This window comes from Anguilla anguilla, chromosome 2 (assembly GCF_013347855.1).
Source record: "Anguilla anguilla isolate fAngAng1 chromosome 2, fAngAng1.pri, whole genome shotgun sequence".
In the NCBI taxonomy this organism is placed as follows: Eukaryota; Metazoa; Chordata; class Actinopteri; order Anguilliformes; family Anguillidae; genus Anguilla; species Anguilla anguilla.
This window is the reverse complement of record NC_049202.1, coordinates 67,679,065-67,703,713: the sequence shown is the minus strand read 5'-3', so window position 1 is coordinate 67,703,713 and position 24,649 is coordinate 67,679,065. Positions and strand designations below refer to the sequence as shown.

Below are 24,649 nucleotides of genomic sequence, written 5' to 3'. Positions count from 1 at the left end.
CTTCTTTTCTTCTTTAAATAATGTTCTATGATTGTATGTTTTTGTATTTCTTTTTTTCCTTATTAAAAGCCTAGCTAGGGACAGGAGTTGAAAACTAGCAATAGCTATAATATCTGTATGTGGTACATCAGTTACATCAACTTGTTTGTAACAAGTTGAAGTGGTACTATGTTAACTTGCATTGTCCCTACCAAATAAACTATATGAAATGAAATCACAACTACTTGGTTAAAATAGTTGCGTTTCCTGAAATAAAGGGCTGTGGGAAATGTATTGTGTTTAGTGTTTTGACAGCAGTAGTTTAGCTCGATGCATTTCAACCTAATTTAAGCTGACTAGCAGCATTTAAAGGCCGCCTAAAATTTTAACACATCCTAGCTAGATGACCAACCACAGTGGACTCTACTGAACTAGTGAGCAGATCTTGCTCATTTATTTTGGATCCTGGCAATACCCCGTGAGTTCATAGTTTACAAGTGAAGGAGATTAGTTTACACGGGGCACTTTTGCCGCCGAAAGGATCCCTTGAACCGTGCACGTGTCGTACCTTGTGTTTGTTAAGTTTCATAATTTAAAAATTAAGTTCACATTTGTTTATGGAATTACGTTTGAAAAACACTGAGGATAAAACACAGGCCCATAAAAATTAAACCCTCAGATTGTCCTCCCGATATATATGGACACACGACAGCTTTGGCGCAATCAGGAACATCCAGCTGGAAAGCAGTGAACCGTTTCCTCCCGGACACACAGTTCGGTCTAAACCGTCCGGTGCATTCTGAGGCACCGTTCAGACGCAGTTCGCCGTATGTTTGTGGGCGTGTCCGGAGGGCGAACGGGAACGCGCTGCTAAATGATTCATCTTTGTCAGCGGCTGCCAGAGAAAGCTAATTAAGCACTGGGACTGAATAAGCAAAATGGAGCCAAATTAATTCCGGCCGGTGTTGGCGGTGCTTAATAAGGGACATTCACCATCAAGACCGTCACCGGTGCACTTGCTATTTTTATACACAGCCTGGCTTTACTGTATCCGCCATTTTCACCCTGAGAACACGTTAGAAGATTAAATCCATCATTTCATCTTAACGTGATAATATACGTCTAATTGATTACCGTTCATTTTTACTAAAACCTCACTATAGCTTGGTATGACTTGGTTATTAGTGGTTAAGTCAGTGTACCAGTACCTCTAAATTATTTACATGGCTGCGTGGTGACCTTATTTTTTGTGTCGGATTTCAATTCCCTAAATTCAGGACTTAATATAGATCATGCATGGCAGGTTTCATGCCAATTATTCAATCAGAATGTAAACTCCAAAACTGCATTTGACCGTCAGAACACGATCTCCTGGCACTTGTTGATATGTTTATATATGTATGTGTCAGTTCCATTAGTTTACTGTAGGCCTCATTTATGCTTTTAGATGTTTAGAATGTGTTTACATATATAGTTGCATATATATATATACACACACATATATATATATGCAACTATATATGTGTCTGTCTTTCCATGGTGATTAAAAAAATGGCATATAGGAAAATGGCACTCAATAACATTCCCAGGGCAACAGGCAGTATTACATTACAAGCATTTAGCAGACGCTCTTATCCAGTACGACTTACACAACTTTTTACATAGCATTTTACATTGTATCCATTTATACAGCTGGATATATACTGAAGCAAATCCCGGTTAAGTACCTTTGCTCAAGGGTACAACGGCAGTGTCCTTACCCGGGAATCAAACCTGCGACCTTTCGGTTACAAGCCCAGTTCCTTACCCACTGTGCTACACTCCGTCCTCAGTGAATGGCCTATGATACACTCAGTATCATAACACATTCATCAGAGATATCCAAAAATGGCACTGTTTAATAATGAAGGTAACAAAAAGAAATCCTTTTACAGACGACTACAGGGGATAGCTTATGTAAAATTCAACAGGAGCTTGAGAGCGGTTCGGGATGATTGCCAGTCAATGTTTGTACCGCAGGGGAGGGAGAAAAAGAGAGAGAGAGAGAGAGAGAGACAGTGAGAGAGAGAGAGAGAGAGAAAGAGAGAGAGAGAGACACTGAGAGACAGTGAGAGAGAGAGAGACACTGAGAGACAGTGAGAGAGAGAGAGACAGAGACAGAGAGACAGTGAGAGAGACAGAGAGACAGTGAGAGAAAGAGAGAGAGAGAGACACAGAGAGACAGTGAGAGAGAGACACTGAGAGACAGAGAGAGAAAGAGAGAGAGAGAGACACTGAGAGACAGTGAGAGAGAGAGAGTGGAGCATCAAGGGTTATGCAACCAGTGCTTACAGAGTTCTTATGTAACGCATTGAAAAGCAGCCGGTGGGACGAATATAGATAACCCAATTTCAGGACAGTGACCGGAAATTCATGTCTGAGTCCCAGTCTGAGTGTGTGTGTGTGTGTGTGTGTGTGGGGGGGGGGGGGGGGGGGGGGGGGCGGGGGGGCGGGGGGTTGTTTCTAGAACATTCATTGCACATCTCCTCTGCCCACATGTGAATTAAGTTCCCCTGCACTTTTCGTTCTGGTGCTGGTTTCTATCAGTCTAATTTATAGGCCTTAAAGTCAAAATGAAAGCATGTTTAAAACTGTAAGTAAAAATGACCAGTTAATTTAAATTACAGTAAAATTCGGGAAAGTATTTCGTTCTGTATCGTTCATTATTTCTGGTTCTTATTGTCCGAGCTGTTTGACCTTTCAAACCTACATAATTTGTTTGTCCAAGAATGGGGAAAACATTTGCTACTTAACATGACACAGGCACATGTAAAAATGATCATTTTGCACTGAATTGTGTGTACAAGAGTTGTATGGTAGATGTCCTTCCATGCTATCGTCAATCCCCAAACATTCTGATACTGAATCATACTTTTTCATTTTTCACTATAGTTACTAATTCAATTTTACTACTAAAGTGAATTTAGAAGAAAAAAACCATGTTTAATAATTCAATAATGTCAAACTAATAAATTTAATAATGTCAAACTCCACCGCATCTGTCTGAAGTAGAGTATGTCTGATTTTCAAAAACAAATATTCACTTCTTATTTGTTTGTACCCTTCAATGAGTAAAACTTTCTTTTGTGTTCTATTTCTAATGATGGCAATTGTAAATAAATCTCGCTATTTGTATTTTATAGCTATAATTGGAGCATGTTATTTAGATAGGAGAACAAAATCCAACATAACATGAATCTCAAACATGCAGCTTTAAATCAATTTTGTTATTCTATGACAAAATGTCTTTTCCATGCATGTTGTGAATCCCAATCGGTTGTTTTTGTTCGGCTGGGACCTTCATTCACAGTTAAAAAATTAAAAGTGCCGCTGAATGAATTTAACACACCTGCTACCTGATGGGCCTTGTCTCTCTCTTGTGGTGTGTAACAAAAGGTTTCAGTACATTTGAGGGCTTTTATGTAGGTACTGCTTGGGCAAAATGAAATGCAGTTTTATTCAGTCAGCCTTGCACAAATGCGTAAAAGGCGTCATTTTCTGGTCTTATTGCTTGAAAGGGTTCGGTAGTTTTGACATTTACCCCGTTTTGAATTTGTAGGCCTCGTTATTCACTAAAGGTTTGTAGGAAAATGCGTTATATTAACATAATCTGTCAGTAAAAGTGCAATTAAAATAAAATTCATTTTTGAAGTTAATTAAATGATAAAAAAAAAGTCTCAAAAGTTATTTCAGTTTGTAAAAAAAGTGATATTACAATTTGGCATTCCAAGTAAATTAACTCTGCTATGTATGCAGAAGCTAGCAGTTCTCTTTGTGACCCAGGTGAGCTAAGGCCATAGATGATAGAGAACATTTTGTCATAATTATAGTTTTTTTCTGTGCGGCCCTATATCTTATTTTTTTTCTGGGAAGCTGTTTTGTATGTTTCAGCAAATGGCTCTTAAGTTGGCACAACACTTCAGAAAAGCCAGCTCTAGGTCGTTCAGGCCAGTAAACAACTCTCTTCTCTCTTGGAACTGCCTTACATCTGTGGTTGCTTGGCAACCAGCCTCTCTAACTATGTTGCTGCCCATTTCAGAAAGTGCCCCCAAGCACCTCACAGAAGACGTAAAGGAGTTTGATAATTGATAACCAAGAATGTTTTTTCCATCTTTTTCTCCATTCCCAGTTATTGGAGCGCTTCTGAATGTATTACCGGAGACAAGATGCTTTTAGTACTTTTTTTTTTCAAGTCATGGTAAAGTAAAAAATAAAAAGGGGTCACCAACTTTTCAAAAGACTCATGGGTATTCCAGGATGTTGAGTCCACATGTTTCTGTGCTGTTGACCTGCGAGATGAGGATACTTGCATCTATTACAGGACTGATGACAAATCACATATTTTATTCATGTGTTTATGCAAGTGCTTTAGAGGCCACCATTCAAAGTAAAGTCAGTCCTTGGGTGGGTTATGGAAGTACTTTTCGTTTTTGAGGCTACTGGAAGCTAGTTTTAAAAAAACAGTAAAAATTCGAAGAGAGTTACGCAAAAACAATATGCCAAATATGGCCAATGTGTTTTTGATTCCATTAGAGAGTGCACATTTTTAAACACTGAAACCACAAGTTGATTACTTATTTATTTATTTATTTTTTTGCAAAATTTTTTTAACTGCATGTATAATGCTAACACAGTCATTCGATCACATGACAGGAAGATATGTCTAACTGTCTCAGTGGCTGGATAAAATGTACTTATCTGGAAGTACAGTAACTAAGTATTGGAATGTTACTGTTTTCCTCGCACATGCTGGCACGACACAACACAAAACAAAGATGATTCATTTAAATGCTTTTGTTTAATTAAATGTGATATCTCAAGTTATCCAACCGATTCATATTTCTTCTCAGGCACACAAGCAAGTATGTGTACAAATATTTGTGATATGATTTTTAGGTGCCCAGTCCTATTATTGTGTTGATAGAAGAATGCCAATTATACATACAGGCCATTTATTATTACTGCATCTAAGTGTGCAAAATATGTGCATGCATATACATTAGGGTGGATTTACCTGAGAATTGTATTAAGATTTTTTCTAATCATAATAGTTTTGCAAATGGGGTCAACGAAAAGGCCATCACAGAGATGCAAGCATGCTGGCTTGAAATTTCTGACATTGTAACGTATTGAAAGCAGCAGAGGCATACTGGCAGGGTAAACAGAGTAGCCACATTATGAAAAATAATCTTCATGAAAATGTTCCAATTAAAAAAAAAAAAAAAGAAAAACATTTTTCTTCATGTCTCTTCTCGTAGGGTCATCGCCTATATTTTAGTAAGCCGTAGGGTCAGTGTGATAGCAAGCTGAAACGACGATGCAAAACTAAAAATGTGTTGTGGATAAGGATAATGATCGTACCGTCAGACCGATTAGAGGGGGGAACGCTTATACTGTCTTTGATGTCTTAGGCCTGGGTCATGAAACTGAGAACGGCAAGACCAGAAAAAAAGACACACAGTTTATGTAAAATAATTGCATTTAATACAAAGTATTGGCAGCCCGCCTGGGGCTATGGGAGCCTGCCAAAGCTCGGCGTGCCTGGGATGTAATCACGCTTATTCTGAGACGTCGATTGAACCCGGCAAACATTTTTTTTACAAAGCAAAAGCGGATAATTGGATATAATCCAAAAATCATGCATGCGCGGGTTTCAGAAATCAATACTGAGTGGATGAGTTGATTGCGCATGCATTCGTGCATGCATGCATTACTGTGCTGGAACAGATGATTCCATTGGAATGCATCAAGTGTAACATTCTTGGTATTGTTGGGTGCACATGCAAGGAGTTGGGATAGATTGAGCATTCTAGTTTTTACATTAGTTAATAAAATTGTAACAATGATAATTATAGTCTGTTGGATTTATATCTCAGTTCATTACAGTTTGCCAGGAAAATGAAAGACATTTACTGCAGGGATAGTAACTTCCCTCAACCAACATTTATTGTGCAGCCTCAGTGTAGGCTATGCATAACTGCTATTTGGCAGCAGAAACCAGAGGTAGTGAGGCAAGCTAATTAAGACTGTTGGATGGCTTGGTTAAGCCATATTTGAAATTTGGTCAGGTGACAGAAGGACAGCCCTTCTTTTGCCTACGTACCGTGGAAACTTTAATGGCCAGAGTGTGACCATCATGGCGAAATAAATAAATAAATAAATCATCCCCTTGTCCTCTTTGCTGCATTGGCTTAGTCTTTTTCCTAAAGGGCAAAGACACACAGCAGAACACCTGCCAAAATGTGCCAATACCGGTTCTCAAAAAAGAAATGGGACGTTTTGTACCAAAACTGTGGTCTACTGTGGGGTCAAGACCTACGCAGAAGTAACGTCCCTGAAGACGTCTCTCCGGAAAGAAACATTTGACGGAAGCAAGAGCATCCGACAGGGGGAACCGTCCGTGCTACTGCAGGACCCCTTACATTAAATGGACTGCATTTATATAGCGCTTTTATCCAAAGCGCTTTAAAATTGTTGCCTCTCGTTCGCCAGAGCAGTCGGGGGTTAGGTGTCTTGCGCAAGGACACTTCGACACGCCCAGGGCGGGGTTTGAACCGGCAACCCTCCGACTGCCTGCCAATCGGTCTTACCTCCTGAGCTATGTCGCCCCACTGTTATGGCATTAACTGTATGTATTTGTGCTCTAGTGTTCTTTAAAATGAAATAATCTAAACCTTGTCAGATCAGTCAATCAATCAATGAGACTTTATTTGTAAAGCACTTTTCATGCAATTTAAATGCAACACAAAGTTTTTCACACAATACAACGAACCCCCCCCCCCCCCCCCCACCCCCCCCGATTCCATACCCAAAGCGATAAATGATTTTGTAAATGAATAAAACACTCAATAATAACAGCATTCAATAAAACAGGAACTGAGGAAAGGTAAATGATACAAAGAGGCCCGGGGTCATCGATAGCGACCCAGCCAACATTAACCTCTGCCGTTAACTGAAAATGCTTAAAACAAATAGTTTTTTTTTTGGATGGGGGACTTCATAAAGATAAACAGGTTTACTCGTGTACCGGTTTTAGAGGTTTGCCAACTCGACAAAGAACCATGTCAGCAGTGTCTGTGAGACAATACCGTTGAGAATAGCCTCAATACTGTACTGTGCTATTTTAATTATGTTGGAAAGGTGTGCAGTAGCCGGCAGCAAATATTGTTCATTTGCCTGGTTTTTCTGTCAGGCTCTGCATTCCAATAGCTGAAGGCTAGCTAATGGCTACGCCCTACTCCCCCCCCCCCCCCCCCCAGCTGATCTAAAATAAAATATGCTCCCTGCTCCAATGAAGCCTTCAACTCCAAAGAAACCAACAGTATAACGGTGTCAAATCGTGGCACATTTAAAAAAAATAAAGAAATAAATACAACACTAAATTACTTCTTGGCCTCTCCAGTGCTACCTTCTTTCAATTTACTGTTAGGCTGCAGGCTTGCTCTTCAAACTAACTACTGATAAATCCTCAGTGCAGATATAAAATAAAAGACATAAATATGACGACGAGTAATCTGATAAGTAAAGCAAAGACCGAGGTTTCCACCCATGCAAATCTCGAGAATGTGTGAGAAACAAATTCTATTTCCAGAAACAGAGCTTACTAAAGCAATTTGGACCTTCCGAAAAGTTCAGTGATTCGTGATGGTAGTTGACTTTGTCTGTGTCATTATTTTGAGAAAGTGATTAGCCTCTCTATTAAGTGATAGCAGTGTAATGATTAAGGACAGCTGTAAGCCTTCAGAAGCTGTGAGCCTTGTCTGGATTTGATTGTGTAACAGGCCTGGCTGAATGATTGACTAATTTCATCTGAAACGTACCGGCACCTCACCTGCCATTATCTGAGACCAGAGGACCGAATCAGGAAGAAAAAATAGCACAGTTCATTCACTTCTCATTCAGTACAAGCTGGCCTCCCAAGGAACATAAGATTTTTTAAATCATTTTACCATCATATAATGAATATGGCAATTCATTTCTGACAGTATAAATAGTTACCTCTGGGTTATGTGAGAGGTTAGGTAAGGTATTCTATTGATAAATACAGCGTTACCCGGTTTGTATGACACTAATGTAACACATATAATGTTCACTTTTGAAGTAATATAGAATTACAGCATAAAATAAGCCCAGATGCATTGTACACAAAATGATATAATGTACAATGCATATTACCTGTGTACACAAAGTCTGGCCAAGTGGTGAGTCAATATTTTCTTTTACCTTGCCCCCCACTCCTAGTATTTGCTGTAATTGCTATAAATAAATATTGCATTGCATCCCTTTATTGCTTTTGCACTTGTGCATTGCAAATATGAGCTCTGTTATAGCTGCACTTTTATGATATATATTGTTTCAATATATACAGGCCTAGTTTTCACATATCATGCTCTCTAGAACATGACAAATAAAAATTATGAAGGTAAATAAAGTAACTAAAGAACACCGTCAGCGCAATAGGCAACATAATATAAAGGCTTTCAAAAACTTGTAATGTGTACTTCAGACCATGTATACACTGTATCAGTGACATGCAAAAAGAATTAAAGAATGATTCTCTGCTACTATTACTCAAATTACAGTTTGTAACATTAAAGTTAACAAGATGAGGACCAACTGTCGTAATTAGTTTTCCATGTTCAATATAATAAACGCTTCCAGTAGTTCTCCTGTCATTCGGAAATGTTGTTGTATTGTAAATAATGTTAATACCACTTTTTTAATGTTAATACCACAGTTTTTAAATGTATTTCTTGAGCTTTTGTTCACCATGCTAAGTGTTCACTGGCACTGATTTATTCTTTAGTATGAAGACACAAGGAACAAGCAGTGTGATGGGAGGACAGGAGGACTGCCTAAAGTTATACTCAGCGGATTATAATAAACAACATAATTCTCTGTTTAATAATTGTGTCAGCATGAAACAAGACTGAGTTCTTGCCCAGTTTAAAGAAATTCTAGCAAATGCTACCACATAACTATGAAGGGTTGAAACTGTACTACAGAATTCCCCTGAACTCACCCTTGGAGCGTGCTCCACATGAACTAAACCAAAAGTGACAGCCCCAGTCAAATAACCAATCAGGGACGACCAGTGGCATTGTAAACAACTTCTGATTGGCCGTTTGTGTTCTCTGTCTTAGAGTGCTCTCTCCTTCTCAGCGGCTGACCTTAAATCACCATGTCCCTGTGTGGCTTTTATGCGCTGGTTCTACCGCCCTACTATTTTTTTCTTTCTTTTTTTTTTTTTGCTTTACCATTTCCATTTTCCTCTCTTTCTATTGCCTTCCCTCTGAACCAGCATTTGCCTTTGTTCCTTTCAGCCACCCAGTTTTACCTCAGCAAGATAACATACAGGAATTATATGTATGTACACACACACACACACACACACACACATATATATATATATACATGTGCGTGTGTGTGTGACAAATTAAAGGAAAAACCCACGTAAAGTGCCGGTGTTGTTGCTGCCATAACAGCCTCTACAAGAGAATTAGAATGATAGATTCTACAAGTCTCTGGAACTCTACTGGAGGGACGGAACAGCATTCTTCCAAAAGATATTCCCTCATTTGGTGTTTTGATGATGGTGGTGGAGAATGATGTCTAATGCATTGGGAGCAGTATTTGTGACTGAATTGCCTGCCATCCATACCCCAATAATGAACCCTCTTTCAAAGTCACTTGGATCTTTTCCTCTTGCCATCTTGATCCAAAATCGAGGTCAACTGGGGCTGCTCAAAATTAATTTACACATGCCACAGAGCATGATGGGATGTTAATTACTTAATTGTATCATGCACTTGTATTGAAGCATCTGCATTTGTTATGTTTCTCCACTTCGGGTTTTTCCACCCGTCTGTATATAGTCTGTGACGGAAATATAAAACACTTCCTTTTGCCAAATGTGAAACTACATACAGTATGCGAGTGTCAGGACCTATGCTTATTTGCTCACTGGAATCTGATGAAAGCGATTGCAGATTGCAGATTGCAGATATGCCTTGCACTCCCATATGCTACAGCAGGGCCCTCTGGGAAATTCACCAGAGTAAATGTATGTAGCTAATTACCTAATTGGAGGAAATGAGGCATGGTAATTGGTTGTAACCTGTGGCCATGTTGGTCCTCCAGGAATGGAGTTTGCCACTCTCTTGCCTTGCAGATAACAGGACTGAACTACTGCTACTTTTTTTTTTTTAGACAAATCATTGGAGCCGCAATGATTATTAATGACGAATATGATTTGTTTTGTGGATGTCGCACACTGTGTGAAATGTTGTTATCCTGGCAGCTGTGCATGCGCAATGCACTGTTCATAAAGGAGCTGTGAGCACAGACTTCTCTGAGCAGGTCTGTAGCGTGTGGCTAACTGTCTGGCTGTGTTTGATCCAATGAAAATTAAATACTACAAGAATTATGTAAAATTAGAATGATTTCAGTGGCAAACATGCACTGCTACTGAGCGCATTTTCAAGGAAACTAATGGGCAATATTTTCTTTCTTTTTTTTTTTTTTACCAATATTTAGTCATTTTCTATAAAAACAAGACCAGGTCAAAACCTAGTATATGGCTGGACCGGCCGACCAATGGTGTACCTTCATCACTCACTCAGTCACTCACTCACTCAGTCGCTCAGTCACAGACGTTCGCGTTTGTAGGGCTGGCCCCGCTGTCGCGGGTCCAGCCAGAAATATTCATTCAGTTTAATGTTTGATGGAACAAAACGAGGTATTTGCTGAACTGCACACGAGGACTGGAAGAGAAAGCACATCGGTCTGGCATGTGAGAGCGGTTCGAACCCAGGGCAGCAGCAGTCAGCAGGTGGCCAGGCCTGCAACGCGAGCTTGGCTGCCGCGGTGTTGTTTACGCCACGACGGGGTTGAGTCAGGCCAGCGTGCGCACGCATGTGGAGGTGAACCCAGGTTGGGCTCCTCAGAGAGAGAGAGAGAGAGAGAGAGAGAGAGAGAAGAGAGAGTGAGGGTGAGTGAGAGAGAGAGAGAGAGAGAGAGAAGAGAGAGGAGAGAGAGGAGAGAGAGAGAGAGAGAGAGAGAGAGAGAGGAGAGAGGGAGGCTCAACTTTAGAAACGAATCACGCTTGTTTTTTTGTTTTTTTTAGACCTTGATTCGGAGTGGCTTCTTTAAGTTTTTTGTCGTTTGTTTGGCACGGTGGTGGGGGAGCAAAGGGGTCCGAGAGCTGCCGATTACCTTTTCTCATAGAATGTGTACGAACTTTTCGTTATTTTCCTTTACCGGTATTTGGCAGACGCTCTTATCTAGGGCGACTTGTAACGCAGACACAAGTGCAAAGGTCAGGGATCAAAGCACAGTAATTTCCACCAGGGGGAAAGTATATTCCCAAGCAGTCAGTCTATCATCCCAAAGAACACTGTGCTCTTTTTGCTTCATTCGTGTAATTTCCTCAATCTTCTCAACTTTTATCACGCGAGTAATTTATCACTAGCACTAGCACTTTGAGCAAGGCCAAGCAGTTGTCTTCAAAGCACAAAATAAGAGCACTTGGGATCTCAATGTTCAGCTTTTTGGGGGTAATAAGCACAAGTTCTCTCACCACTGCTCCACATTGCCCCCTTATTGGGTATCAATAAAACAGTAACAGATGAATTATTTAAAAAAACACAGAGTGAGACTATGAAAAGGGGAAAAGACAAGAATGTCAAGAAGAGAGGTGTCAGAACAGAGAGGACGCTCACCAAGTTTGAGTTCTGGGCATGGCTTGGAGCACCTGTAGTGCAAAAAGTACAAACTCGACTGACGACTTGTCAACTAAACTACTATATTTAAAATTAAACTAATTAATTTAAACAAATAATAACAAAGAACTACAGACTCTGAAAATGAAAGAAATGAAAAAAGAAATGTTTACACCTAATCGGGTGTTGGGGTGCGAATTAAAGTGCTTGAGAGGGTTGGGGTGGAGGAGCAGGGGGGGGGGAAGGCAGAAGAGCTGGGTCAGTGACTCTGTGACGGGACGCTCTGTGCACCACTGAGGGGCTGGAACATATATTTTGGGTGTGACCAGGAAGGGCAGGCTCGAATAGGGGGCGGAGCCACGTTTCCCAGGGTTGCGGAATGGTGGGGTCTGGCTGGCTTTTGGCAAACGAAAGGGGTGACACATTTTTTTTTTTTGTTCTTACAGGTACCTGGTCCAGGTTTTTCAATATTTCGTGGTGGGCCTAGAGTGCATACAGCTGTGCATTACCCCCGGGCGGAAGGTCCCGGGAATCTGCCTACAGGGCAGCAGTCCCCCCACACCACCCCCCCCCCCCCCCCCCCCCCCCCCCCCCCCGGCCCCGGCCCCCGAGGCCTGGGTGGGTGACTCATCCCCTCTGCATGGCGATGGTACTGAACTCATCGTCTCTCAGCAGGAGAGTGATGTCAGACAGGCCACAGAGCGCCCAGCCTGCGGAGAGACTCCCCAGAGAACGGCCCTGCGTGCATATGAGAGAGAGAGAGAGAAGAATGAGCAGCACTGTCCATACCCCCCACCCCCCCATAACTCCCCCTTCTGAATGCATCTCTGACGATTTCTGCCCAGATACCGATAACATGGCAGCTATCTGAAAGTCAACCGAGGTTTTCCACGAAACGCTTGGAACGTGGCCTTTCTTTAGAGAGGACAACCTGGCCTCCGTCCAAGGCTGCTTTTAGAGCTCGTTATGAAAGATTGTTGATATTTGAGGACTTACCGTGTTTACATTTCAGTACTGGTGACCTACTTCAAGCCAAATATGTGAATTAATGGCTGCTTACAGGCCTAAGTAAGTTCTTGTTGTTGTTCTTGGTGCATGCATTCAGTATATCTAAGATGACCCAGTAAGCCTCTTGTTTTAAGAGCATCTGCTAAACAAATTAAAAACAGAGGGGCGCAAAAAGAACCCCCTCTGTTGCACGGGTGGTGGCTGTTGTGACTGTGCAACTTCTCAGTTTCACTCAAAAGGGAGAGTTTGGAAACAAAACTGAAACTCAAGTGAAACTCAACATTTTCTCAAGTGCAGATTTTACTTATAAAGACACCCTATCACACCAGAGAATGGCAGGTCACGGCCATATGGGTTGGTTATGGGCAGCTGTCAATCTAGTCCTGACAGGCAGGGATGGAAAAAGTTAGTGTGAAGCCCACTTGTTAGAAGAGAGTATGATAAATACACTGGCTTAAAGTGTGCATTCATTTGGCATAATGTCTGAATCACCGCTCAGTCTGTTACATAAGGAAATCCTTTTCTTAAGTGTTGACAAATCCGTTGACTCATTCTGTGGTACTACTCAGTAGGACACAGAGGAACTGATGCACAGAATAAAAATCCCTGTGCAGTGTTTCCCCCTACTGGGGAAAAGTGGAAGCACAGCAAGTGTTTTTTCTAACTTCACTGCACAGGGAAAATAACAATTCAGTTTTCCCATTTTGTACTGTGTAGAATGGAAGGAAGCCCATACAGAAAAAAAAACATATAAAGAAAACATATATTTTTTAAAATAGTTTAATAACAATAATTATAAAACAATATCTTACAAAACTAAAAAGTGTCATTCAAATTAAAAGCAAATGGATTCCTATTTTTTCAGTTTGGAAACATGTGATCTTGTGAAACATCAAATCATATCGGCACTGCAGTCTGTACTATTTAGTATATGTTAAGGCATCTGCGTAACAAGGTGAGTACAGTAAACATATTCCTGGATTTATTCATAACTTAACAGAGCGTCGTGCACTTACTTAGACAACAGGCCAGAAAAACAGAGCTTATGAAAGTACATCAGAGCATTTCCCCCTTTAGCATTTGACTGTGACAGTAGCAGAGGTGGAAAATCCAAGTTCAGGAAGTGAAAGTCATCCCCAGCATTTTGTTCCAATCACTTGGCATTGCTATTTAGTATAATTATTCAGATGGGAGACAGAACTAATTAGGGAAATCAGTTGGCTGAGTTCAAGGGTGGAAGAAACACAGGTCAGGCCTTTTACATCCCGACCCCCGGACCTTCCACCTACGGACAATATGCTTACTACATTACTCATACTATAATACATTTACTAAACATACCTGCCTTTTTTAGTGTTCCATAAAAGCCTATAGAAAAGCATACCTTCCACTGACTTTCACCACCAGTCTGAACCTCAGTGGAGGGGGGGTGGGGGGGATGTTTATTCAATATATGTACATCTTATGTAAAATCCTGTCATTGTATCCTGGGAGCCATTTTGTACAGTGCTTCCATTTTCCTTACACTTGAAGGGTATACTGAATCAAAGATAGCCTTTTGGCACTACAGTGTCGTACTTGAGATTTAAAAAACAGACCCCTGGTCGTGAGTAGGGCATCACACCTGCTCACGAAACACTGCTGTGCTGCGAATAAATGCCGTCAAATTTTCAGACCAAAGGCATCACTTAGTGTTGAATCCAGAATCAAAGTCATGTGAGGAAGTAGCATCAGCTGGGAACATTGAAGCCATCCCAGCTCTCCCAAACTTTTTTCGTTTGTCAGCATACCGTGAACTTTACAGTTTGTTCTGGAAAGCCTATTGCTCTGGTCTGTTAGGTGTGGGTGACTGAGAACTGTGCGTTCTCTTTCCATTTGAGTTTAGCCTGGAATGAACACGTATCGTTTTATTTATGTTTGGTCCCCGGGCCACTTCTCATTTCGCTATTGCTGGGCTGGGCTTCCTGTAGTTTTTCTCCATCAATACCTGAGTGCTGCTGTCAGTCAGCATTCAGGAGTTAGTGCATTAGATCCGTGGTGTGCTTGCCATGCTCTCTCTTTCTTTCTCTCTCCCTCTCTCTCCCGCTCTCCCCTTTCTCTCTCTCTCTCTCCCACTCTCCCCTCTCTCTCTCTCTCTCCCACTCTCCCCTTTCTCTCTCTCTCTCTCCCACTCTCCCCGTTCTCTCTCGCTCTATCAAATTCAAATTCAAACGTGCTTTATTTGCATGACAATTAAACGTGTGTTGCAAAAGCAATGGGATATACAAAATGACAAACAGACCCCTACAACCCAAAGAGGGGAAAAAAGAAAAAAAAAGAATAACAAACCCCCCATACACATATGCAAGTATAGATACATACACACACATACACACACATATGCAAGTATAGATACATACACACACATACACACACATATGCAAGTATAGATACATACACACACATACACACACATATGCAAGTATAGATACATACACATACATACACACACATATGCAAGTATATATACATACACACACATACACACACATATGCAAGTATAGATACATACACATACATACACACACATATGCAAGTATAGATACATACACATACATACACACACATATGCAAGTATATATACATACACATACATACACACACATATGCAAGTATAGATACATACACATACATACACACACATATGCAAGTATAGATACATACACATACATACACACACATATGCACACACACCCAGGTTAAAACATATTTAATTTGTAATATACTGTGACAATTTATGAACCTGTCAGTATCAGTAATGAACACAGATGATACTGTGTGCAGTACCACTATTTAGTCCGAACCTTCTCTTAATTTATGGCAGGCAGAGACATACTGGGCTACCACCTCCATTGCGATATCCTCTTCCCCCAGAATAATTTTTATTTTATTTTTATTTGGTTCCGATAGGTATTGGAATTGATTAATCTGTGCAGTGAATCTCTCTCTCTCTATCTCTCTCCCACTCACCCCCTCTCTCTCTCTCTCTCTCCCACTCTCCCCCTCTTCTCTCTCTCCTACTCGCTCTCTCCTCCTTCTCTCTCGCCCTCTCTCTCCCACTCCCCCCCTCTCCACCTTCTCTCCCCCTCTCTCGCCCTCTCTCTCTCCCCCTTCTCTCTTTCTCTCTCTCCCCCTCTCTCTCTCCCACTCCCCCCTCCCCCTTCTCTCCCCCTCTCTCGCCCTCTCTCTCTCCCCCTTCTCTCTTTCTCTCTCTCTCATCCCCCTCTCTCTCTCCCACTCCCTCCCTCCCCCTTCTCCCCCCCCCCTCGCTCTCTCTCTCTCCCCCTTCTCTCTTTCTCTCTCTCTCTCCCACTCTCCCCTCTCCCCCTTCCCCCCCCCTCCTACTCGCTCTCTCCCCCTTCTCCCCCCCCCTCCCCCTCTCCCCCCCCCCCTCAGGTGTGTCTCTTCATGTGCAGGGCCAGGTGGTCTGAGCGGGAGAAGGCCCGCTGGCACAGCGCGCACTCGTAGGGCTTCTGGCCGGTGTGCTTGCGGTAGTGCCGCGTCAGCTCGTCGGAGCGGGCGAACTTCCAGCCGCACCCCTCCCACGTGCAGCGGTAGGGCTTCTCACCTGAGGGACACGGAGGAACAGATGGAGCAGCGGGCCTCGAGCCTCCCACCCTCTGCTCTGTTGTGACAGCGAGCAGAGGGAGAGATCAAATTCACCGGCATTTTAATCAACCGTCTCCTTTCTCTCCCCTCCTGAATGCATTTTTTTTTTTCATATTCCAAGTAATATCCAGTCATATCCTAGGTCTGTTTTCAAACGTTATTGGGTTTTTTTTTCCGGCAAACTTCCTGCGGTTTTGGTGAGGAAGCTGCATTTCTCAGCAGAATCGCTATTTTGTATTGTATTAAGAAACACTTTTTGCATTCTGTTTTGACTATTGGTGAGACTAGGCTCAGGCGAAAATTGGAATATGTGTCCACTCATGTATTTCCTCTTACCTGTGTGAGTACGGAGGTGTGCCTTCAGGTGAGAGCTCTTGGTGTAGGTCTTGGTGCAGCCGGGGTACTCACAACAGTGAATGGCGGTCCGTTTCTTCGTGACAGTCTTGCGAATGTGCTTTCCTTCCGGGCCAACAGGGGGCGGAGATGAGACTGATAAGTGGGTCTTTGGAGGGGAAAACAGGCCAGGGGTGCAATAGTGGGTGTAAGGGCCTTGACTTTGGTAAAACTCAGGGTATGGGTAGTTTGGAAAGCTGTAGTGTTGAGGGGAAATTAATGAGGTGTCAGTGTCTAAAGCTGGTGCTTGGAGGAACTGGGTGTCAGGAAAGGATATCGTAGGGGTTGGATGGGAGTAGTAGTGTCCGTAGTCCTGTTGCTTCCCCTTGCTCTGGCACATTGCAACTCTGTCTCCACTCCTTTCCAGATTACTCCCCACAGAGAAGCCAAACTGGTCCACCGGGGCATGCAATGGGTAGGGCTTCCCTTGTTCCCCACCATACCCTCTGTGGTAGAGATCTGATTGAGCAGAGCTGAGGGATTCAGCAGGTAAAAGCAACTCAGCCATCAGGTTGCTGTTGCTTACATTGAACCCATCTGCTAAATCCTGCTCTTTCTGACAACTTCCCTCCTGTACATTCATGTGGCACCATCCATTTTGCTCCTGAAGCATGATCCGCTGTGAGCTGTAGTCCAGAGTAGGGTTTGGCTCGGGGGACGGACTGTCCCAATCAGACAGCAGGAACTCCGTATCCCAGCAGGCCCCATTCCCATCCTCAGGATTCTCCTCTGTCAGAGACTGCAATAGTTCCTGTTGGTGGATGCTATGGGTTACAACAGCTGCCTTTTTCTCATGAGTATCCAAACTGATGGAGCCATTATCAAACTTCCACACCTTGAGGGGGATGAGGTGTTTTTGTGAATGTTGAGGCCAACCAAGGAAATCAAGAGCGATGAAATAAGATGGATATAGCAGGGATAGGTGACGTATAGAAAGACAGAACAACAACCTATATATTAAAGGGCCTATATATACAAGATGCCATGGACACCGAGTGAGAAAAAAAACTATTCTGTGGAATAAATATTTGGAATATTTTAAATTACAGTACGATATTCTCAGGCATGAGGATATGTCAGTTTCATACTGATATGCCATACGTACTGATATGCCACACTTGGCATTGATACCAAGCTGCTTTAGGCACACTCACTTTTAGTAACGTTGTGTTCTTCGTTATTAAATTAAAAAACGAGAAATCTGTGTCAATATAGTGTATAGTATGAATATATGTAAGGATTCTGATGAATGTCAGACTTGTCTGTATCTTGGAGTTGCGGATTACAGCCATAGGCTGACCTATTGGTTCAAATGCTACAATCCATAATATCAGTCGCTACACATAAAATTAAAATATTGAATACGTCTGAACACATCCCCAGCGTAAACACATTGAGTTTACTTAAGAAGCATGGGGAAACATGCATTAGAGCAAGTTTTAAGATAATGGCTGTACTATTTCTTTTAACATTTATCACTAACACTAGCTTTACAATTTTAAATAAACAAAAAGGGAATGCCTTACCTTCATGTCTTCAGTGGAGTTAGAAAAGTTTGAGAACTGACTGAACGAGGGAAGGACAGCCTGAGCCAAAGCCATATGGCCACAGAAGTATACAGTAACGCAATAAAGGATTCTGGGAAACCTCAGAAAGAAATGTAATTGTTTCAGGGTTCAATCAAGCGCAGAAATTATTGTAAATAAATAATAGACAGGAATTTGAATGCATTTAGACCTTTTCCTTTCCGTACTCCCCCCTTTTCACCCTCAACACCAAAACTTGACTTTTTCACTCAAACTCCTGAGTACTCAAAAGCTGGTAGGAGGGGCTCTGCTGATGAATATTAAGCATCAGCTCACCACATTATCTCCTCTAAATACTAGTATCACTCCTGTTCTAACTGAGTGGTCTTGAGTAAAATCCAACTTACTGGCATCATAGTAAAATGACCACAGCGACAGTGAAATAGCTTATTTCATTTGTGCAAATACAGTGGAAATGCAGGCTACATGGTTTGACAGAAATGGTTTTGAAGTGTGATAAACTTGCTAATTCACTGACTATATAAATATGTAGCATGTTCCAAGAGTGTTTGTTTCGATGTGTAAAAGATAATGTGCTTGTGTCTTTGCCTGGCTTGAAAGGTGTTGCATGTAAGAGCTACATTTTCTCATCATGCAAAATTTCCATTCATGTTTAGGCAACGTGAGCATACTGCACTCTTCTCCTCTCTTTCTCTGTCTGTCACTTGAACGCTGAGAGATTCGTTTCTGAGAAGACCTGTGCACGAGCCATGATTATGGCGTGCTTGTGTTTATCAGCGCGCGAGGAGCGAAGAGAGGGTCCCTGTCACTGGCCAGATAATGGCAACCTGACCCTGAAAGCCACTGATGACTCTCTATTAGAGATAAAGACACAAACTTCCACTGCTCGTCTGTTTAGAAACATCACCGAAAAACACGCTAAGAGCTCTGTGAAAGCTTGCTTATATGTTCAGCAACGCTTGTCAAACACGGTGTCGATTTTTTTATTTATACATGTATTCATTTATTAGCAAATCCAAGTCTTTATATCGAATACCATTAAATATGAATTCGGGTTTGCCCATGGCTGCAGTTATGACCTATCTGTCATAATAATTAGATTGCGTTTTGGTATAACTGGTCTGTCCGACCATTTTTAGTATTCTGTGTTTTGGGTGGACTGGTGTCTGTCGTAGGCTTATAATGAAGCAAAAATAGATTTTTTTCTGGGAAGAAACCTGTTCATTCGGCGGGCCAATATGTTATAATTTGTAGGCTATTTGGAATACTGTGCGTCATCAAATTAATTATTAACTGACTAAGGCAAATACAAATGTCTGATTACGACCAGAAAGATGCAACCGATATTACATGTGTTGAACAAGTTAGTTTTGACAACCAGAGCTTACCCTGGGTTGCTATGAAACAATAGCATGCACACTTCATCGCTGACTTTCATGAGGTAGGCCTACTGTACTGTGAACTTCCTATATGATTTAAATGTGAAATTTACCTAGGTATTATAACTTCACTTTGAAGTTAATTTAACGCGTTGAAGGTCTGGCTAAAACTTTATTTGCGTGTGTAAATTTATAATCGCCTTTCATAGCAGGTTATTCAAAAAGCTTGTCATTTGTAACTTGAATCAACAAACATTTTACATATAACGAACATTAGGTACGTCTTTAAACAGAATAGTATAGTATAGTATAGTAATAATATAAGCCACATTTTGATGTTTTGCTTTGTAATACCGTACATAATTATACTTTAAAAGCACTGTACATTTTATTTCAAACGTTTTTTTGTCTTAGCTAATGCAGCTCAGCTTTTACTGTATCGAGTGTAAGAGTTTAGACATTTTGACACTATCGCATAGGCTAATTGAAATTTCTCTTTTAGTCTCGCTCTCTGTAATTCCCTTCTTTCAATTGAACAAGGCAGGGCAAGACCGCAGTGGTGATGCAGCGCTCTGGGCTCTGTGAGCGTCCCCGAGTCCCCAGGCCCTGCGAGGCCGATCAGGCCCGGCGGCTGAACGAGGTGCGGAGATACGTGGAGGAAAGAGGGCTACAGAGTTGCGCTGAGAGCCTGTGCGTGGACGCGCTGCGAGACCCGCGCGCCGTCCCCGTCAACCCGTATCCAGCCTTCACGCAGCGGCTGCGCCAGCTCGCGCAGGAGCGCAGGTAAACGCGCTGCTCTCCACGATGCAGATACGCGCGCGGCTACAAAAGTGCTAAAAGCAGCGGGGCCGGTTGTCTCACAGATTGATCCCCTTTTGCCGGCAGGTTGACACTGGACAAGTCGAGCAGCGATGAGATGTTCAGCAGGGCTGTGTCTTTCCCCACGACTCTCACTGCCGTCAGACATGTTGCAGGTCGAAGCCTGTATTTCCCTTTACTCTTGGTATTGACTGCCTTCTTTCGAGCTTTGCGCTTAGCAGCTGTAATTAGTCTGGAGTATCTGTATCCTGTAATAACGTGGATGGGATTGAAGGATTGATGGAGGCTTGGCAGTGTCACGCTGCTCGCTCATGTCTGACTGCCGATCTGTCTCCAGGTGCTAAAGGGTGCTCCCATGTTTGGGGCCTTCCCAGCATCCTCCGCTGCGTCAGCCCACAGGAGATAGGGCGCTACCGTTGGCTGCTGGAGGACACGACCCCCCCGCTCTCCAAGCTGGGCCACCACAGCCCTTACACTGTGAGTTTGGGTTGTGAACGCCCTGTCTGCGTTGGCTTCCTGCCATCTGTCCTGGCTGAACTGACGGGCCTTTACCCCCCACCCTCACCCCCCCCAACCCCCTCACCCCCCCCCCCCCCCCCCCCTCCCTGGCAGGTCCAGGTTGCCTGTGCTCTAACGGGGCCCTGCATATTCTCCGGCACTCTCCTCCCTGCCTCCCCTGCGCCCGACCTGGATCTGCTGCAGACCTACATCATCGCCGGACCCGACCCGCACCGCGCCCGCTCCCTCTACGCCCAGTACCTGCACCGTGATGTCATAAGGATGACCCAGCAGGGCCGCCATAGTGTGCTGAGGTCAGAGGAGGGCGGGGACAGCCTCTCTGCGGAGGAAACTTCAAATAACCACAGTTCACTGTGTGTGGTGTCTCTCCCATAGCCGAGCAAACATCATTTATTATCAGCATAAGAAAGAAAAAAAACTTTTGGGTTTGATATAGTAAAGACCCAAGAATTTGCAGAGCAATTTTTTTTACAATAGATAGAATTGACAGATGGGTTGATTTCATAGCATTTTAGAAGGTTCTGTACCTCAAGCCAAAGGCTGCTTCACTACAGTACGGACTGCTTTTGCTTTAGCTTGCACGTACTATGTATATTAGCATGTTAATATCTTTAAGCAGTAGCAGCATGAGTCAAATGTGTTAGACTTGCTCTTTGGAAAAGCAATTGAGATTTTAGCAAGGTGATATGATATGGTGACAGTTTTCTAATGATACAATTTTATTAAACTTTTAGTGCTCATATTTATTAGGATAAGGTAAACTGCTGGTGCACATTGTAATAAAATAGCAGCTGCTGCTTGTTGCAGTATAGTCAATGTGGGAAAGTAATCATTTAGACTTCAAAATGAAACCAAATTCAGTTAGATTTTACAGAGAGGCTGTACACTGACCTGTTAAATCTTTCCCAGTGATTTAAGATACTGTTGTTTTTTTTTGTTGCATTTTTTTTTCTAGAATTACTGTGCCAGATGATGTCAAAGGAGGGGTCCAGGTGTTCTCTAAGGCAGGTTTCTCTTTACCGTAGGACAGTCCAAAGTGTTTTCACTGGGCGAGAAATGCAGAACAGTTCTAGTATGTGCATCAGTAACGCAAAGCTCCTTATTTGTCTTGCAGGAAGAGGTCTCCTTGCAGGGGGCTGTGTTTGAGGACGCAGTGCAGAGGTGCCTGGACTGGGACAGAGAGGAGTTGGTGAGGGTGGAGTGTGTGTGGAGGGTGGACCCCCAAGGCACCCAGTACCAGGGGGGCAGCAAGGCCTACTGCCTGACTATCATACAGAATGCCTGTGACCACCAGGAAAAGGAGAGGTGAGGGAATGCAGTCACTTATTTTCATACCTTGCATCTGTTCCGCACATCCTTTCCCTGCTCCTTAGCTTCACCCAACGTGAGGAAGAGTTGCAGGAATGAGATTCCAGGACAGAGGAATCGAGGCAGCGTGTATTTAGCAAATGGAGCGTCCTTACTCAGTCAAGATTCATTTCAAAGCCATGTCGATTACTGACGGGGCAGATGTGGAAAGGTGGATCTACAGTGGATCATTTATATGTAACGTCTTCTGCGAAGGCTGCACTTGTGTATCCTCGCCGAAGCATCCTCAGGGAGCCTCCTCACTCCTTGCTCCTCCCTCCTCCCTTCCATGGAGCATTTAACGGATTGGAATGTCCTTAACGATGGCAGACCTCAATCGATTTGCAGGTCACGCGAGGACAGAGGAGACGAGAAAAGATTTTAAAAAACGATTGGAATGAACCCTTTCTCTCTCTCTCTCGCTCTCTCTCTCTCTCTCTCCCCTAGGGTGCTCTCTTGCCCACAGCGCCCCCTGCTGTTGCTGTGCTGCAGTGTGTTTCCACAGCAGGCTCAGGCTGAGGCTTTCGCTCGCGCTCACCTGCCCGCACGCCCAGGTCACACAGTTCCCTGCGCCGCTGCGTTTTTCCTTCATTTCTATTGGCCGAGGCGGCAAATCCGGGTTCAGGAAGCAAAAGTCCTCCCCAGTATTTTGCTCCAATTACTTGGATTTGGTAATTAGCATAGTTCTGCAGCCTGGAGGATGAACTGATTAGTGAAATGGGTGGCAGGACTTTTACTTTCTGGCCCCTGGACTTTCCGCCTCTGCCTCTTGGTCTGTAATGTGTGTAAAACTACAGGAAAGCAGCACAGTAAACTTGTGCCCCCCGCCCCCCCCTTGCACTGCTATATTCTTGTGCCATTAGCAGACAGCGGCGTGGATGTTTTTGCTCCGGTACGGGACGTCCTAGCGGGGAGGCTGTCTGCCCTGCACCTCCCCCATGAGGCCCTCCCTGCGGCCCACCTCTGCTGCACTCTCCTCCTGCTGCTCCAGGACGTCCAGCCCAGCACAGACAGCGCTACACCACAGACATCTCCCCTGGAGGTAAGACACAGAGCTCAGCCTCGGGTAGGTCGGGTGGTTTGGAGTGCGGAATGGCCTGTCCAAGTTAAATCAATGCTTTTGTGTTTCAAAGGTTAATCGATAAGGTTATTATAAGGGGGTGTGGAGAAGTTGTGGAAATGTTGTACTCTCCAGATTTTGTTTGGCCGCGGCAAATGTTTCCTGCAGAGAAAAATATGACCTTGACTTTTTGAAAATGCAGCTGGAAAGCTGTGGTTTGGGGACGGTAAAAAATAAATATTGGCACAGACATGACACAGCCTTGCTGCAAAGTTGTACTGACGTTTTGTGTTAGCTGGATACACACAGTAGTGCTGGTGGATGGAGCGAGCCGTCCTTTCAGTGAACGCTGCACTGAGATCCTTAAGGAGCTCAGTCATATTTATCATAAGGCGCCATTATGCAGGCCTGCTGAATGCCGAAATGAGTGAGGGGACAGGACCGTTCTGATGCCCCGGTGCGGGTCCCTGTAGCAGCCCCTGTTTCCCCTCCCCGTCCATATTTAGAATGCCTCCATTAGCGGTCGACCGTTCCCATGGAAGCGCTTGTGTCATCTGGCCCCTGTCTGCTCCAGGCCCTGCGGCAGCTGTTCGGGTTCGTGTGGGGTCCGGCCGGCCGGCTGCGGGGCCTGCGGCAGCACGCTCTGCGCCTCCGCCGGCTCGTCCAGCTGCGGCCAGCCGAGGTGAGGCAGCATGTGCTCCGCACACACACACACACACGCATGCAGACACACACACGCTGCTTACAGTCAGCCAGACACACACACGCGCAGAGAGCAGCACTTCTGCAGAACGCCTCGGCGGTGGTTGTCACGGCGGCGGTTGTCACGGCGAGGCGCTCTGTGTTCAGGCCCCGGACGCGGAGGCGTGCGTCGCCCTGGCCCGCCAGCTGCAGCGCCTGCTCCGGGACTGCGCAGTCGACGCAGACCCCCTCGGCAGCTGCTGCCGTGGTAACCCGGAGAGTCTGCGCAGCCACAGCCGGCTTGAGGCTGCCTGCGACCAGCTGGCCCGGGACCCCAGTCACGCCGCCGCCCTCGCTGAGCTGACGGAGGTGAGAGGGGGACGGGGGACGGGGGATTGGGGGACGGGAGGACGGGGGACGGGGAGGAGTCGCGGGCGATGAAGGCTGTCCCTGTGCTGTGCGTCCTGGAATATGCTCTGTGTTCACAGCGGCTCAGGCACTGTCATTAGG

At 43.9% G+C, this 24,649-nt stretch overlaps 2 protein-coding genes across 8 annotated transcripts in view; one reads left to right on the top strand and one right to left on the bottom strand.

The window, feature by feature from the left end:
* LOC118220656 overlaps nt 1-24,649 on the top strand; it is an 84,931-nt gene that overhangs the window by 50,804 nt on the left and 9,478 nt on the right. The window contains exons 1-11 of one of the 6 annotated variants that reach the window (XM_035404697.1): nt 19,472-19,775; nt 20,254-20,496; nt 20,599-20,687; nt 20,870-21,009; nt 21,145-21,344; nt 22,007-22,055; nt 22,166-22,356; nt 22,846-22,952; nt 23,265-23,440; nt 24,033-24,140; nt 24,308-24,508. In XM_035404697.1, coding sequence (XP_035260588.1) covers nt 19,747-19,775; nt 20,254-20,496; nt 20,599-20,687; nt 20,870-21,009; nt 21,145-21,344; nt 22,007-22,055; nt 22,166-22,356; nt 22,846-22,952; nt 23,265-23,440; nt 24,033-24,140; nt 24,308-24,508 — 1,533 coding nt within the window. In that variant the 5' untranslated portion in view covers nt 19,472-19,746. Of the gene's footprint in view, nt 1-19,471; nt 19,776-20,253; nt 20,497-20,598; nt 20,688-20,869; nt 21,010-21,144; nt 21,345-22,006; nt 22,060-22,165; nt 22,357-22,845; nt 22,953-23,261; nt 23,441-24,032; nt 24,141-24,307; nt 24,509-24,649 lie in introns of those variants that run through there. The other 5 variants (XM_035404695.1, XM_035404696.1, XM_035404698.1 and 2 more) reach the window with 5 other exon arrangements.
* On the bottom strand, nt 16,167-18,654 carry klf1 (Kruppel-like factor 1 (erythroid)). Of its 2 annotated transcripts, none has more exons than XM_035404710.1 (3): nt 18,314-18,654; nt 16,731-17,622; nt 16,167-16,353 (listed from the first exon to the last, which is right to left on the bottom strand). In XM_035404710.1, the coding sequence occupies exons 1-3, from the start codon at nt 18,386-18,388 to the stop codon at nt 16,178-16,180; spliced, it is 1,143 nt and encodes a 380-aa protein (XP_035260601.1). In that variant the 5' UTR covers nt 18,389-18,654; the 3' UTR covers nt 16,167-16,177. The 2 variants fall into 2 exon arrangements, with proteins under 2 accessions (XP_035260601.1, XP_035260603.1); XM_035404712.1 differs by having other exon boundaries at nt 16,731-17,538.

What these genes read in the sequence shown, in the direction of transcription:
- klf1 (XM_035404710.1), bottom strand. Translation starts at nt 18,388, where the DNA reads ATGGCTTTGGCTCAGGCTGTCCTTCCCTCGTTCAGTCAGTTCTCAAAC. An exon ending in ACTCCACTGAAGACATGAAG is followed by an intron (nt 17,623 to 18,313) that starts GTAAGGCATTCC and finishes ATCCCCCTCAAG; the next exon opens with GTGTGGAAGTTTGATAATGG. An exon ending in ACACCTCCGTACTCACACAG is followed by an intron (nt 16,354 to 16,730) that starts GTAAGAGGAAAT and finishes CGTGTCCCTCAG; the next exon opens with GTGAGAAGCCCTACCGCTGC.